The 15,557-nt window shown below is 39.8% G+C and overlaps 2 protein-coding genes across 2 annotated transcripts; both read left to right on the forward strand.

Annotated features, from left to right (window-relative positions):
- Nucleotides 1-5,796: 5,796 nt before the first annotated feature.
- trim110 (tripartite motif containing 110) lies at nucleotides 5,797-9,896 on the forward strand. The gene is made up of 7 exons (XM_062428599.1): nucleotides 5,797-6,285; nucleotides 6,367-6,462; nucleotides 6,661-6,894; nucleotides 8,022-8,044; nucleotides 8,196-8,341; nucleotides 8,638-8,909; nucleotides 9,365-9,896. The coding sequence occupies exons 1-7, from the start codon at nucleotides 5,797-5,799 to the stop codon at nucleotides 9,632-9,634; spliced, it is 1,530 nt and encodes a 509-aa protein (XP_062284583.1). The 3' UTR covers nucleotides 9,635-9,896.
- Nucleotides 9,897-12,063: 2,167 nt separating this feature from the next.
- cbln12 (cerebellin 12) lies at nucleotides 12,064-13,432 on the forward strand. Its single transcript, XM_062428602.1, has 3 exons — nucleotides 12,064-12,336; nucleotides 13,031-13,150; nucleotides 13,235-13,432. The coding sequence occupies exons 1-3, from the start codon at nucleotides 12,064-12,066 to the stop codon at nucleotides 13,430-13,432; spliced, it is 591 nt and encodes a 196-aa protein (XP_062284586.1).
- Nucleotides 13,433-15,557: the final 2,125 nt, after the last annotated feature.

The raw sequence follows: 15,557 nt of genomic DNA on the forward strand, positions 1-15,557 counted from the left end.
CATTCCCTGGCCGAGTCCTCTGCACTGTCATCTTTGAGAGAGTAGTAAAGATTCCTGACACTGAAGGGGCAAAATAAAACGATATATGTCCCCAATACCAGACTCAGAACCCCTAAAACTCTCCTCCTGTTTTTCTTCTCATGTCTCATGGCTGTACTCCTGTTGAGGGCTTTCCATGTGGCTATGAAGAGACCCACAAGAAAAGGAGCAGGGAGGAGGCAGATGATGGAGAATAGCAACAAGGAGTATCTGGTGTGGTTCAAGAGGACAAAATCCAGGGAGCAGTAGGCCAGAGAGAGAGTCCACATGCAAACTGAGATCAGGATGGAAAACTTTGCATTGTTTTTCGTGTGGTACCACAATGGGCAGGCCACCATCAAATACCTCTCTACAGAAATCAGCAGCATGAAACCCAAACTGGAGGTCAGGCCCAAGCGTACGAACATTCGTGCCATACAGCGGACTATGATGAAGTGCTCAATGGTGGCATTAAAAAACCTAGTGATGATAAAGATAACTGATAGTCCAATCTGAATGAGGTCTGACAGGAGCAAGTTTATGGCGAAGATCGGAGCTGCTGTTTCCTTCTTGACTAGATTCAGGAGAGCGCGGCAGGCAAGGCAGACTTCAGGTAGTCCTACAAGAAATATCACCCAGTCCACCACAATGCCCAACATGTTTGTGTAGTAGGGAGAGTCTTTACAAAAGAGATGAGAAAGTTTCCCGGTCATCCGGCTGTAGTTGGACATCTTTAGTATCGACCTTGATGCTTTCAGCTGTGCAATTATTCACACTAAAGGTGTAGTGTTTGGCCGTTTCCTCCTCCAAACATCCTGACATGAAAAAAACATGTTAACTAATAATCGTTAGAGTCAAAATCCACAGTCTCACGTTAAAGACTAAAAAGGACTAAATAAGAACAGTTAAACATATTATTTTTGTTATTTCCATAAGATTATACTTCCAAGGTATTAGGTATCTTTTTTCTGTTTTAAAATGAGGTGTAAACTTAGAATCTAAACTAAGAAACCACGAAGAAAATTTCACATCAATTCTCACCAATTATTTCCCCAAGCTTTAAACTCTCACCTTTGCTTTTGTGTTTTCTTGAATTATTCCCAACTCAATTTCTTGTTAGAGCAGATTAGTTATTCACTGTCATTCAGTTGAGCAGTCCAAAGTTTTTTGATCTTGCTATTTCATGGAGGAGGAATTATACAAACCACGAAAGAGATATTACCATATGAATATGATGGAGAAGAAAGGCTCTGTTTTGTTATGTAATAAACAAACAGTGTAGCTATGCGACCTATGCTGCTTTGATAATATACAAAATAAGACCAAACAGGTGAGCAGGTGATAGAGACAAAGCAACTGTTTAAATTGTAACCACATGTATTCAAATCTCAACTTCTTGTTCCAATTTTATTTTCCCAAAGGTTAAACACATACACAGAAAGTATACAATATATACCTGAACAATTAATGTAACTAGATACAGTACATGCTTCAACACACAAGTATAATACAGTAAAGCAAGAATATTTAATAAATGCCAAACTGTAACTTTACAGTAGTGCAAGTAGATAAGAGTCATAAAGTCAATAATATCTTTTACACAACAGAATCCATCTAAACACTGCTAACACTAGCTGCAGTTGCTGGTCATATTAGACTAAGTGAGGGTATAGCAGCATAATCCCTGAGTGTACTGAATTTATTGCTCATGAATTTAACTTTTCATTTGTAAGAGGACAAACGTGTTATGTATTTTGTGTTAGTTATTTCTTTTTTCAAACATATGGTGTCACATTAAAACATGCATAATACATTATATAATATATCACACATTGTAATACAAGTAATAAGTCAACTAGATGACATAAAGTAGGCTAGTTGTTAGTAATGTGATCATGTCTTTCGCAGGTTATCCAGAAATTAATCTCAGATTATGTTTAATTTTATTTCTTATTTCCTATTCCTTTAAAATAGAAAACAACATTTAAAAAACAGTCTGATCTATAAAAAAGTCTGTCTGTTTGTTATGAGACACTTTAATAATTTGATATTCAGATGTCTCCTACACTGCTGCTTTCTCAGCCATTTAGAAACTTGCTCTTCATCCAACACTCGAAGAATATAAAGACACACACACACACACACACACACACACACACACACACACACACACACACACACACACACACACACACACACACACACACACACACACACACACACACATAACATCTAAGGTTTTTTAAAATGTATAACCTATAGAATTTTCATATAAGTCTAAGTGACACGACAAAAATGATTCGTCCCTTTTCAAGATCATACCTTCATAGTCTCAGTTTTTGATAAAACATGTCTTCCTGGTGTACAGCAGCTCAGAGCTGAAGACATTAAAGTACTGAATATGCCATTTGATTTACAAGTGATGCCTGGGAATATAGTAGGCTACAACAAGACTACATTCATGCTAGGGGCTATGGAAGGCTGAATTTAGACATAGTGATGCTTTGAGCTAAATGCATGCTCATGTTCTTAACAACAGCAATGCTAAGCATATATAATGTTAACCATGTTCACCAGCGTAGTCTAGCATGTACACAAAAGTCAAGACTCAGTAAAATACCCGGTCTTGAGACGGATCATTGGCCTTGATGTTGAAGCGGTTGTACCTGTCGTTGCATTTCCTCACCACCAACTGGAGAGTGCTTCCCTCCCTTTCTTTGAACTGCTCCACAGTGGTTTCTCTAATGGTGTCAGACCAGTTGAAGAATACAAGAGTGTGTCTCCAAACATCCTGAGGCAGAGGGCTCATTTGCTCCCTGAAGGACCTCTAATTTCTAGATTGACACTAGTTTTCTTTTTTTTTACCACTATCACATAGATTAGGCATTGTGTTATCAGTTCTCAACCATGTCTCCTGGTAGCCCACACTGTAGCTGAGAGGTGCTGTGGTTTATGTCTTACAATAATTATGCCACTAGGTGTCTCTAAGAGACAGAAATCTAGAGGCACTTTGAAATGAGGTTGAGCCTTATGACAGCATTCTGACAATAACACTCACCACCGTTGAAGATAATGTACATATTTTTTAAACAAACTATTATATTAGTACAGAAACATTTAACAAGAAATAAACACAGGTAAAAAGCAAATCAACTTATATTCTATTTTAAAGATAATTTCCCTCTATAAAGTAACTTAGCTTAACTTCACTTAACTTTACTTAACTGAATTTAACTTAACCTGTATTTTCTTCCTTTTATACCTCTATTCCTTATAATTCTATGGACTTATTAGTCAGCTACTATATACACAGGGGTGAAGGGTTGAAGGATGTAGTATGTTTAAGAAATGTGTGTAGCATTAGCACTGTTCTCATGTCTTGATGTTGGTCGTGACTTGAGCTACTCTGGTCTTTGCGCTCTGACTTTGTGGAATTGGACTTTTTTTTAGCAGAAATATTTAACTGAGTAAGCTGGATAACAGCACTGATCAGAACAGTTTGACTTTAAAAGCTGTTCCACATTTGGAGTAGTTTAGTTTGTTTTTTCAGAACATTTTCCAACTGACTTCTGTCTTCCAACAGTGTGAGATAGACCCCGATATGAGAATGGACAAATCTAGTTTAAGGTCTGACTGGAGCAAGTTTATGGCGAAGATCGGAGCTGCTGTTTCCTTCTTGAGTAGACGCAGGAGAGCATAGAAGGCAAGGCAGACTTCAGGTAGTCCTACAAGAAATATCACCCAGTCCACCACAATGCCCAAAATGTTTGTGTAGTAGGGAGAGTCTTTACAAAAGAGAAGTGAAGTATTCTCAGGTATCCTGATCATCCGGCTGTTGTTGTACATCTTTTGCGTATTCACCTAATAATCTGCAAAGTCAAAATCCACAGTCTTACATCAAAGACAAAAAAGGACTAAATAAAATCTTCGGAACATGTTATTTTTGTTCATTAATAGATGAATAAGATATCTAGTATATTTTCTGTTTTACCATGCTTAGAAACTTAGAAACCACTAAGAAAATTCTACATAAATTCTCATCAATTATTTCTCCAAGTTTTACATGCTTACCTTTGCTTCTGTGTTTTCTTGTATTATTCCCAACTCTATTTCTTGTAAGAACAGAGTAGTCATTCAATGGAGCAGTCAGAGTTTTTTTGGTGGGTGTATTTCATGGAAGAGAAATTATGCAAACCAGGAGCATCCAACCAGGAGAGAGATATTACCAAATGAATATGTTAAGGAAGACAAGACTCTGTTTTGTTATGTTATAACCTATCCTACCTACCTATCCTTCTGTGATAATATACAAAATAAGGCCAAATAGGTGAGTAGGTGATGGAAACAGACAAAGCAGCTGTCTAAAATTAATAACCACACTGATCACATCTTAACTTCTTGTTCCAATTTTATTTTGCCCAAAGGTTAAACGCATACACAGACAGTATATACAATATACACCCAAACAATGAATGTAACCACATACAGTACATGCTTCCATACACACGCATAATATATTAAAGCAAGAATATGTAATAAATGCCAAACTGTAACTTTACAGTAGTGCAAGTAGAGACCACTGCCATACATTTCCATATATAGAATGAACTAATAACAGATTAAACTACACAATATATAAAAATGTAATGTGTCTCAGCCTTTTGCTCGAATAGAGCTGATGTCAGCATTCAGTAGAAGTAAAAACAGAAGCCATCTGAGAACAAGGGTTCATTTTTAAACATTGAATTTATTGGAAAACAGTTTCTTATTTAAGTTACCTAATACGTTTCCGTGCCCCCCCCTAACCCTAACCCTCCCATCTCAGGGTCATGTGACCTCTCTGAGTCCAGTGACATTACTGAAGCAGACACTGTGAATCTGTTGGGATTAGCCTGCACAGTCAACATACTGACCGCACACAACACATACACTCACCAATGGCCAACGCCTGCAAACACCAATACATCACCAGGTAAGGGCTTACACTTTTCCTCTATACTGTTTTCATTTAATCATTATGGAATTAAAATTCAGTCGAGAAGAACATATATGAGTTGGTGGTTAAATGTGTAAAAGCAGAGCACATGTACAGTAAACCAGGCCAATAAGCTGTCATGGATGATCTCCTGATCCTTCCACTGCAACAGCTTGGCTCTGAGCCAAGGTAAAATACATCAAGTGTTAGTGTTACAATCGTTACCCTTATTGAGATAACCAGAAACTCATAGTTTTCTTTGATTACTGAACTACTGTAAACTATCATTTATTCTGTGAATTCCCTAATAAGTACTTCACATAAAAGGATTTCTGCAGATGAGCCTCTAAAATGTGTACAGGGAAATAAAGTTCAATTTGCGTAATTCAGCTCCACAGCAGTAGTTTGTGATTTTGGTCTATTGCCTTAGATTAGATTATGAGCCGTCATTTGTCCTTCCGCTGTGAAATTTCTCAGTATAGCGGTTAGTACATTGTTGAGAATTCTATTCATAGATCACAGCAGGCAAAAGCCCAGTATAGGATTAGTGGTCTAAGTGCACAGTTGGAGTGCAACAAGGACTTCCCACTTCCTACCAGCTCACTACTTGTTGTGTCTTATGACCTGTCTGGGCATTAGTGCTTCTTACGTGGTTCTTTGTGGTTGTATTTTTGGTGTCATGTGTGAATGAAATTTAATCAATTTGCTTTTGATTTCTCTCTTTTGTATAAATCCTCTGTTTGAATTTTTGTGTAGTAAGTAGCCTTGTGTGACACACATTAGGGAACCTTCATCCCTTTAATATGGCATCCCTGGAGGAAGAGCTGACCTGCTCTGTTTGTAGAGATATCTTCAGCCAAGCGCCCCCCCTACCCTGCGGTCACAGCTTCTGCCCTGCCTGCATCCGCGAGGCTTGGAGCAACCCAAGTGAGGGCAAAGGCCGCTTTACATGCCCTCAGTGCCAAGAGGAGCACGGCGAGGTGCTGTGTGACTGCTGCCCTCCTGAGTCAGATGACTCACCGGCTCCTTTGGCTGTCAAGACCTGCCTTAGGTGTGAAGTTTCATTGTGTGCTGAACACCTCCAGCCTCACCTAGAGAGACCGGCGTTTAGCACCCACTTGTTGGTGGATCCACTGGGGGACCTTTCTCAGCGAAGGTGTCCAATACACACAGAGATATTTCGCTACTACTGTGCAGATGAGAGGGCGTATTTGTGCGGCGACTGTCTGCTGGAGGGAGCCCATGTTCAGCACAAAGTGAAGGCACTGAGACAGGTGGAAGAGGATTTAAAGGTTAGCTGAAAGAATCTACAGTATATATAGAATGTGTGTTTGTGTTTCAGTGTGGGGTTGCTTATATGTGTGTTTTCTCAGGTCATTCTGCAGACGCTGCTTGGAAAAGCACAAGAGAAACTGAAAGATGGAGAGCGAATCCTTAAAGAGCATGAGAATATTGATTCCTCCATGGCTGTGAGTGGAAATATTTTAACAGATTAAATGCAAAGTAATAACTCTCAGTAGAAATCAGTCTTTATATGTCATCTGCACAGGTTATGATACACAAGGACTCAAAAATGTAAATTTTTAGCATTGACAACCCTCAGATCGATCAAATGGTGTGACTATGTCTCACTACCCTGATCACCAATTACAAACTCCTTTTTGCAGGACTCTCTCAAGGTGGACAACACTCAGGTAGAGCGCATGGGCTCAGATCTGCAGGTCCAGGTGAAGAATCTGGTGGTAGCCCTGAGGGAGATCACTAAGAGGGAGAGACAGCATGTCATTGAGCGTGTGCATGAGGACTGCTTGAAGGTGAAGGAAGACTTGAGCCAGACACTGGGCATTGAGCATTACCTGGCCTCACTGCTGGCAGAGACAGACCCCTTCCTGCTCGTCTGGGTAAGACTATACTTAACAGAGAATCTGTTGAACATCACCAGTGTCAGATTTGTTGAGAGTGAGGTCACATGAATGTATACAATGAATGTAGTCTAGTGCCATCATCAGGTCAGAATTATTTAATTTGCCCAAGACTTTGGTTCCTGTCCAAATACCTGCAAAACTGCCATTCCCTTCATTCTCATCTGAGCTTTGTGTTGATGTTAGCATACTAACACACTAAACTGGTAAACACAGGAAAGCTAGCTTTAACATTTAGCTCAAAGTACCTCTGAACTGCCAGTATGCATCATCAGAACTACTTGTCAGGCCTCAGTAATCCCCTCACCCGACACATATCCAACATTAGAATTAGTATAGGGCTGTGACCAGTTAAATTTTTCTAACTTTTTGAAATTGACTATCACATTCATTACCCAATTAGCCAGTTCTGTCTGGGAGAGAATGTAGCCAGGGTTTAAAAACCTCTCTCTTGCTCTCTTTGACTGTCAGCTTTTCTCCCTGCCTTTAAGTGTGGCCATTTGGAACAACTTTAAACACATTTAATCTCTGACATGGTCGGACGATACATACTGTAGCACAAACCAGACCTTTTCTAGCATAACCTGGCCATATGATTACATCCTGTCATAGCTGAAAGCAGGGCTTGTTTGATAAAGTTTGGTTTGGTTTGGTAAATCCTAAATAGACACAACTAGTATTTCCTTTGTTGGCTTATGTGGCATGCCTTAACTCATCTGACAGATGATGAACTTTCAAAAGTTCCTCCTGCGCTGTCAATTACTCTGTGATGTTAAATATTATATTATTATAAGAGTTTAAAAACTGAGATTGATCAGATTTAAATGACAGCAGCAAACAACCACAAGCAATTGTGTGATAATGCAGGATCTCATCATTCATGGAAAGAAGTTGACTGAAAAAAAATCAGTTCTCAATGCCTTTAAACTATTATTAAAGCACGAGGCAAAATTATCTTCTCAAAAAGAGGCAAAATGATTTTAAGCTATGATAATGTTCTTCGTGCATTTTACATTTTTAATCTTTCATGCTGTTTTGATGTAGGGATTTACAGTTTGCCTTTCAGTAATAAATCACTGTTTGTATGTCGTGTACTCTTTCCTCAGGCCTTTCAGTCAGATGATACAAAGTAAGTCCAGGACAAGTCAGTGAAACTGTGTGAGGTTGTGTTTTTAGGTGTACTGATGTGAGGAAGTTTCTATGTTTGTGGCATAAATGTGTTTTGTTTTTTTTCATTAAAATGAGGTCAGTGTCTTATGTGTTGTGCTCCTGTATTGTAGGTTACTTGCAGACCTGAACTGCCCACTTTTCACGCCTGATCCCATCAGTGTGGACAGGAAGCACATCTTGGAGGACGTAGAAAGCAAGTATCGAGAGTTCATCACAGCCACCCTCCGCTGTCTCAGTGACCTCAAGAGGGAGCTCTGTGAGTGGCAGATGGGTGATACGTGCTATTTATTTTTTTGTCCTTACATAATTTAACATCTTCTGATATCGTGTGTGTGGAAACTAGCACTGTGCACATGACTGGTTTCATTTCAGTAATACGTGGGTGTTAACTAGATATATTTCTCAAGTTATTAAAAGCAAATAAAGCTGTTGTTATTTTTATAAGAGCAGCATCATGCTGTAGGCTCTGCTTTGCCCCCCTTAGTCACTGTAACAGACTGAACTTGCCACAAGTATGTAACTCAAACATATTTTTATTTTCTCCTCACTCAGTAACCAGTCCTTTAACTTTGGATACGAACACGGCCCATCCTCTTCTGAGCATCTCTGATGACCTACGCTCAGTCAAGCGGGTTACAACACGCCTGCCCTGCGCCGCTCACCTTGAACGTTTCGACCACTGGCCACAAGTCCTCACGGCCCAGACCTTCTCATCTGGGACTCACTACTGGGAGCTGCAAACTGAAGGTTTCTGGGATATTGGCATCTGCTACAGAAGTATTGGACGGAAGGGTAAAGAGGGCAACGCCTTTGGGAACAACAAGGTATGTGTGCTTTAGTACTTAGCACTTTTAAGGTGAGTGTCACATTGTTTAGAAGTAATTTGTTGTTTTTGTTAACAATGGGATGAGTAGAAACCTACATGTCAGTGTTTAGAGCACATTTACCTCCCTGGTGTTGCTCCATACTGCTCAAAATAGTTCCCTTAAGCTACTTTTTGCTTTAAAGCAACTCAAAAATTTCCCCAACAAATTCCATGTGTTTATAAAAAACATAACATGCAGCACAGTCGCAGCCAAAACTTTCAGAGATTTCTGCACATTTTACAAATGTTTCAAAATTGACATGGTACTGATATACTGATGTTGAAATAGCTACATGTATAGTGTCTTTAAATATGATAAAACTATCATCAGCACCCATTATTATCTGCCACTCTAGGTTTCAACCAAAAAGAAAACATGTTCCTTGATTAAAAATACTTCTGTTGAATCTGCAGATGTCTTGGAGTTTGACACAGCAACATGACAGGAAGCTGGCTGCCTGGCACAACCGCAGGAAGACCCGCCTCACGAACCAAATGACCGGCAACCGTGTTGCCGTAGCTGTGGACTACGGAGCAGGCACCATCACCTTCTCTGAGGTCGGGCCGTCTAGCAACCTAACCCACCTCCACACTTTCTCGACCACGTTCTCTCAGCCGGTGTGTTTGGGCTTTGGACTCTACAAAGCTGAGCTCAACAGCAGCATCTCAATTGTAAAAGTCTGAAGTGAAGTAAAGAAGGACCAAGGAAACAAATTTGACAAATGCAGATAAAGCCACGCCAAGTCAAAGTGGTGTTAATTTCTTTCCAACCTCTGGAACCGCACAAACCTGAGCTGGAAATTTTGTCATGAGCTTCTCTGATATTTCTCTCCTGTCAGCTCTCAGGCTGAGCTTGTTTTCTTTCTCAATAAAGAATCACCTGAAACTCTGGTCAGGTGATACTGACATGAAAAGGATTTCCAACATGGAACAATGAGAATGGAGCATTCAGAGCATGATGATGAGTGGATCCTGGACATCATGAAGAAGCTGGAGTGAAAAAAAAGATGATTATTTGTAACTGCTATTTATTTAAAAATGTAAATGACTGACCACTAAAGATATTGTTGTTATGTAAAAGACAGTTGTGACTGTTAACGTTACTAGAAATAATTTTGTCTGATGCTGTGTTTTTGGATTTGTGAACAAGCCTACCTCAGGTTGACTAAAATTGATATTTGGTGAATGTCCTTTTATGTCCAGGTGTGTCCACACATTCATCATCAGACTGATCAACACATAGATATTCCAGAGCTACTGATATTTATAATCTGCTATTCCAGTCCTTCATTATCTTATAGAAGAATTTACCAAGCCACAGAGTGCATTGGCACTGTAAATGTTTAAATTCACATGAAGGTGTGCAAGCAACAAGCCGGAGTATTTGATCCCTTTTAACTCAGTTCGGAGACACACACGACACTTGTTTGATTAGATTTTAAAGGGAAAAGGAAAACAACTGCCACTCACTAGCCAACTTTGCTCTTTGAAGCGACTCAGATATCCAATTATCTTCCCATTTTTCTTTATGTGACTGTAAAGGTGAGTGGGCGGATGTAACAGAGAGAGTGAGAAAGAAGCAGGCAGAAAGGGGGGTGGCTGAGATGCTGAGAGAGAGAGAGACAGAGAGAGAGAGAGAGAGAGAGAGAGAAAGACACAGAAAGAGAGAGAGAAATCATAGCATGCTCTGGCTTGGTTACGATCTGACTGCTGTGAAATAATGTGATAGAGGAGCAAGAGAAAGGAGATTTTTCACCAGATTTTGGCACTCCAGCTGGGAGGAAACAGTTCTTTTCACCTGATATGGAATACAAGAGCATTCAAATGGATACAGGTGATAACTGAATTTTACTGAAATGTACTTGTACTACTAGGATTGTACTGCACACTATAGCGAATAGATCATTTTAGAACACTTCTTTTAAGGTGTATAATAGATCATTTTGCAATAATGTGAGTCATATATTTAGTTAAAAATAGGTATATGTGTGTGTGTTGAAATAAGTTTCATTAAAGCTACAAATGAGATGTTTTTACACATGCTGTTGTTTGTCTTGATCAAAGACAAATTTACAACATTTATGGGACATCACATGTTTTTAAAAAAAAATTGCTCTACAATTTAATTTTAGTTAGTTGAGATGACAGAAAAACCACAAGAACGCAAAGTGATATTTGTTATGTACGGAAACTCTACATGCGTCTGTAAGTGTGAAGCAAAAGCACAAGTGAGAGCGTGCGTGTGTCTGTGTGTGTGTGTGTGTGTGTGTGTGTGTGTGTGTGTGTGTGTGTGTGTGTGTGTGTGTGTGTGTGTGTGTGTGTGTGTGTGTGTGTGTGTGTGTGGTGTGAGGAAACGCATGTTGAGCGGCGTCAAGTGGGAGGGGGGTATGTGTAAAAGACAGATGGTCACTCAGTGGAGTTGTTCCCCCGCTCTATCTCTCTTTCTCTCACTCCCTTCTGGGTCCCACATCCTTCCCCTGTCGCCTTTCCAAAATCTTACCTCATCTATTTTTCCCCTGCCTCACCTCTCTCCTCAGCATCTTTCACCGTCATCCTCCTCTCCGTCACTTTAAAGACGAAGCTCGGACCTTTTTTCACTTTGCTTTTCTTTATCTTTTCAAACTCCCTCTTCCCGTCCCCAGATACTTCTCTTCTGCCTTCCTGTCAGGTTTTTTGCTGAAGAAATCAACTTGAAAAGTCCTAAAGGTCTGTTTGTCATTGTCATTCCGGCCCCTTCTGACACAGCAACTGACCAGCACGTAGTTCACTGAAGACTTTTGGGATTTGTGGGGGCAAACAAGAAATTGTGACAGAAAAACAAAAAGGCAGTGACTGACAGCTATGGACAATGACCAGTTCTTCAGTATTGTCTGAATAATACTTGGTTCTGAATCCCAATTTTCATTAGTTGGAAAAGATTAGAACAGGTTTTCTGGTCTTTCTATTTTAACCGCAGTGATCGAGATTAGCTGGAATCAACTCTAAACTCAGAGAGCTGTTCGGACAATTCCTTTCACCGTAGCATGTTTATTTATACCTCAAGTTGTCCGAAGTGACATTTCTCCACAGTAGAACCAATCAGAGATATTTGACTAAACATCTTAGCTTCAGTCATGCATCCTGGGTTAGAACTCCCCATACTGCTGGGTGTGCTGCTGTTGTGGGGACCTTTGGGGTCCAGGGGGCAGAATGACACAGAGCCCATCATCCTAGAGGGGAAATGCTTAGTCGTGTGTGACTCCACACCTTCATCTGAACCTGCTGGTAACGCCCTGGGCATGTCCGTCCGGTCCGGCAGCGGCCGTGTGGCCTTCTCAGCCAGCCGCCAGACCAACCATGAGCCCACGGACATGAGCAACCGCACAATGATCATCTACTTTGATAATGTGAGTATGTGATTGCTGATATGTGTATTTAAAGAGTTTAAAAGCTTATCCTTGAGATGAGATGGCATTAAAATCTGTTTGTTTTTGATATTTATGAAAACTTTATTGAAGTTGGAAGACACCCATCCACCCAACACCTGCTCCTCTAATTTCATCTTAAACCTCTCCCTGATTATTGTACATATGATCTTTTTTACACATCCATTATGACTATGTAACTATGTTGAACAGTTTTCTCCAGACAACTGCTGCGGAGTAATCCAAGTATTTAGTCAGTATTCAGTCAATAAGATGCACATATGTTTAGACTGTTCTGACAGTTAGGATAACAAAAAAAAACACATCATGAGGTAAACACTTAGCTTTGGGGACTATGCAGCTGTCTGACCACAAAACCAATGGAACGTGATGCATGGGTTTCATTTTCATGGAAATTTTGGGTTTTTGTGGAAATGGAAAATATGACTAAAAAGTCGAAAAGACCATGGGCTAAAAACACTATATGGTCTATAAACGTCAATGGATTTGCAAGTGACACAGAGGCGAGCAGGTGAAATCTTGTTTTTCATTGGTCTTCCAAACATTTCTTCTTTTTTTTTTTTTGCCTTACCTTTTACACCCTGTGCAGTTTCGTGTGTACGCCATGTATCATCTTGCCCTCCTCCTTCCTCTCCTTGTCTTGCTGTCAATTCAGATCTTGGTGAACGTAGGCGCTCACTTTGACCAAGAGAGCAGTGTCTTCCTGGCTCCAAGAAGAGGGGTGTACAGCTTCAACTTCCATGTTGTAAAAGCCTACAACAGACAAACTATTCAGGTATGACAGGTCAGCTATGACATTATATTTATTATGGCAGTGGACCAACATGCACACTCTAATCCTTTTATTTCTGTCTTCTAGGTCAGCCTGATGGTGAATGGTTGGCCTATGATTTCAGCTTTCGCTGGGGACCAGGACGTGACCAGAGAAGCTGCCACTAATGCTGGCCTGGTGATCATGGAAAAGGGGGACAAGGCCTACCTCAGACTGGAGAGAGGCAACCTGATGGGAGGTTGGAAGTACTCCACCTTCTCAGGGTTCCTGGTCTTCCCCTTATGAGGGAGGTGTAAGGAGAGCAGGCTAAAGTCTTGTTAGAGTGAGATGAGGGAACTGGATGGAGGAGAAGTGAGAATGTGTGAAAGAAAAAAGCAATAAAGTGTTAGGAGGAGAGAAAGACTTCAATCTGCAACTCTTTATCCAGCGCATGAAAGGATGTTTTTGTTTTTGCAAAAAAAGCAGAAAAAGTTGTGAAAATGTCTCGCCTGAAAGAAAAAGAAATGGGAAAAAGAGAGAAAAATATTGAGTAAAAATAATATGTCTGTGGATTTCATTTGCTCTGTTTCTGTGTAGAAATATATATGTTGGGTTTGTATAAGAGATATTTGAATTGTGACAAAATTATTATATAAAGTAGCCATGTGCAATGTGGGCTTTTGTGCAAAGACTATGTGAAAACCTCATTTTCTTTCCTTTAATAATAATATTTGAAACACTGCTGTGCTCCACATGGCATCATGTCTAGCTTACAAACTTGCCAAACTTGCCCTTTATTCTGCTGTGTCTTATGACTGATGCTCCTCTATATGCCTGTTCATTTCCTGCAACCAAATGTTTATTTACACAGAAATTTCTATTGAGAACAAAATATTAAAATAAAACCATATAGTATTCACTCAATATTTCTTTTTTTAAATTTGTTTCCACAAATATCTTAAGAGAGATAATATTTGATGACTCAGTACCTCATCTATAAATAAATCACTTTATTTTTTTTGGCTATAAGTCATTTAGAAATAATTGACATTATACTATAATATTGGGGTATGACAGTTTAATCTGCTCATGCAAACCAGTATTTCCCTTCCCTCTCATGGTACTGTACCCGGTGCCATGGCAGCTGTTTGTAAATATAGCTCTCACCAGCAGAGTTGGCGTTGGCATGGACCAAGCAGACCAGCATGGGGCAGAGTGTAAGTGTGGTGAATAGTGGATACTGTTTGCAGGGCCGCAGACAGATGGAGGCTCTGGCGAGCAGACAGGCTGATCTCTGCAGGGCTGCCATGGATAAAGTGTGGTGCGCTGTCACATTTTGTCACTTACGCTTCCCTGGTTCATGACCACCACCTCTCTCTCTCTCCCTCCCTCCCTCTTTCTCTCATATACACTCCCACATAATCAAAATCATACTTTTATGATTTTAGGGCAGGCCTTTAAGCATTCCCTGAAAATGGAGAACCAAGACATTAATTCATGTTGTCACATTAATGCATTAACTGCAGAAACAGCTGGATAGTAGATGGATGTCTTTGTGGACATATACTGTATAACCATAATTAGTATCTATGTAGAAAATAAGGTTAAATTACCTAATCCTTTTTCTATTTTTCACAGTCTATTGTCTTTAAAGTTATACAACGCTGTGACATATAAGATGAGGAAAGCAGAATTGGTGAATGTGATCACTTCAAATCCAGGCTTGACTACCAATTGGACAAAGTGAACAAAGCAAGCCAAAAGTTCACCGTGTGGAAATTCACGTTTGGTAGTATGAGTAAATGGAACTTGGAACTAAAACAATAATATCAACTAACATGATATTTTCCTTCACATGGACTTTAATACCTATTCTTAAGGTCACTTCATAAAGAAAATCCCTGTGTTAAAATCCTGTTTTGAGGCCTTACCCACTATTTCAGCTGCTTACATGGTGCATAGTCCTACATTAATGTGTTTTTATCAGATTATCACACAGCTGTGACCACACACAATGCACAAAGAGTGGAAGGAATAACAGTATTAATAGGGGCCCATTTGTGCCCAGGTGCCTCTAATTAACATGTTAATCTGGAAATCTAACAAATAAAACATTTATTTGCCCCAGAACAGCCTAATGGTCATGTTTCAGTTTAGTACCACTAGAGGGCACTAAATCACACAAGTGGATCACTCACTCACGCAAGCACACCAATGATAATTACATTGGTACCCAGAGGAGAGCTGTTAATTAGAATCTAAAAACATTGTATTAAAACAACTCAAATCCGTCACAGAGAGTGGATGTATATTTCTATAAAGTACTAGGGCCATATCATAAGGGGTCCCCATTCATTTTTATATCAATGTGGGCTGATTGTTGAGCTTCAGCCTGTGTAATAAAACGGACGGTGTCATTCACAAATGGGCC

This window comes from Scomber scombrus, chromosome 11 (assembly GCF_963691925.1).
Source record: "Scomber scombrus chromosome 11, fScoSco1.1, whole genome shotgun sequence".
Lineage (NCBI taxonomy): Eukaryota > Metazoa > Chordata > Actinopteri > Scombriformes > Scombridae > Scomber > Scomber scombrus.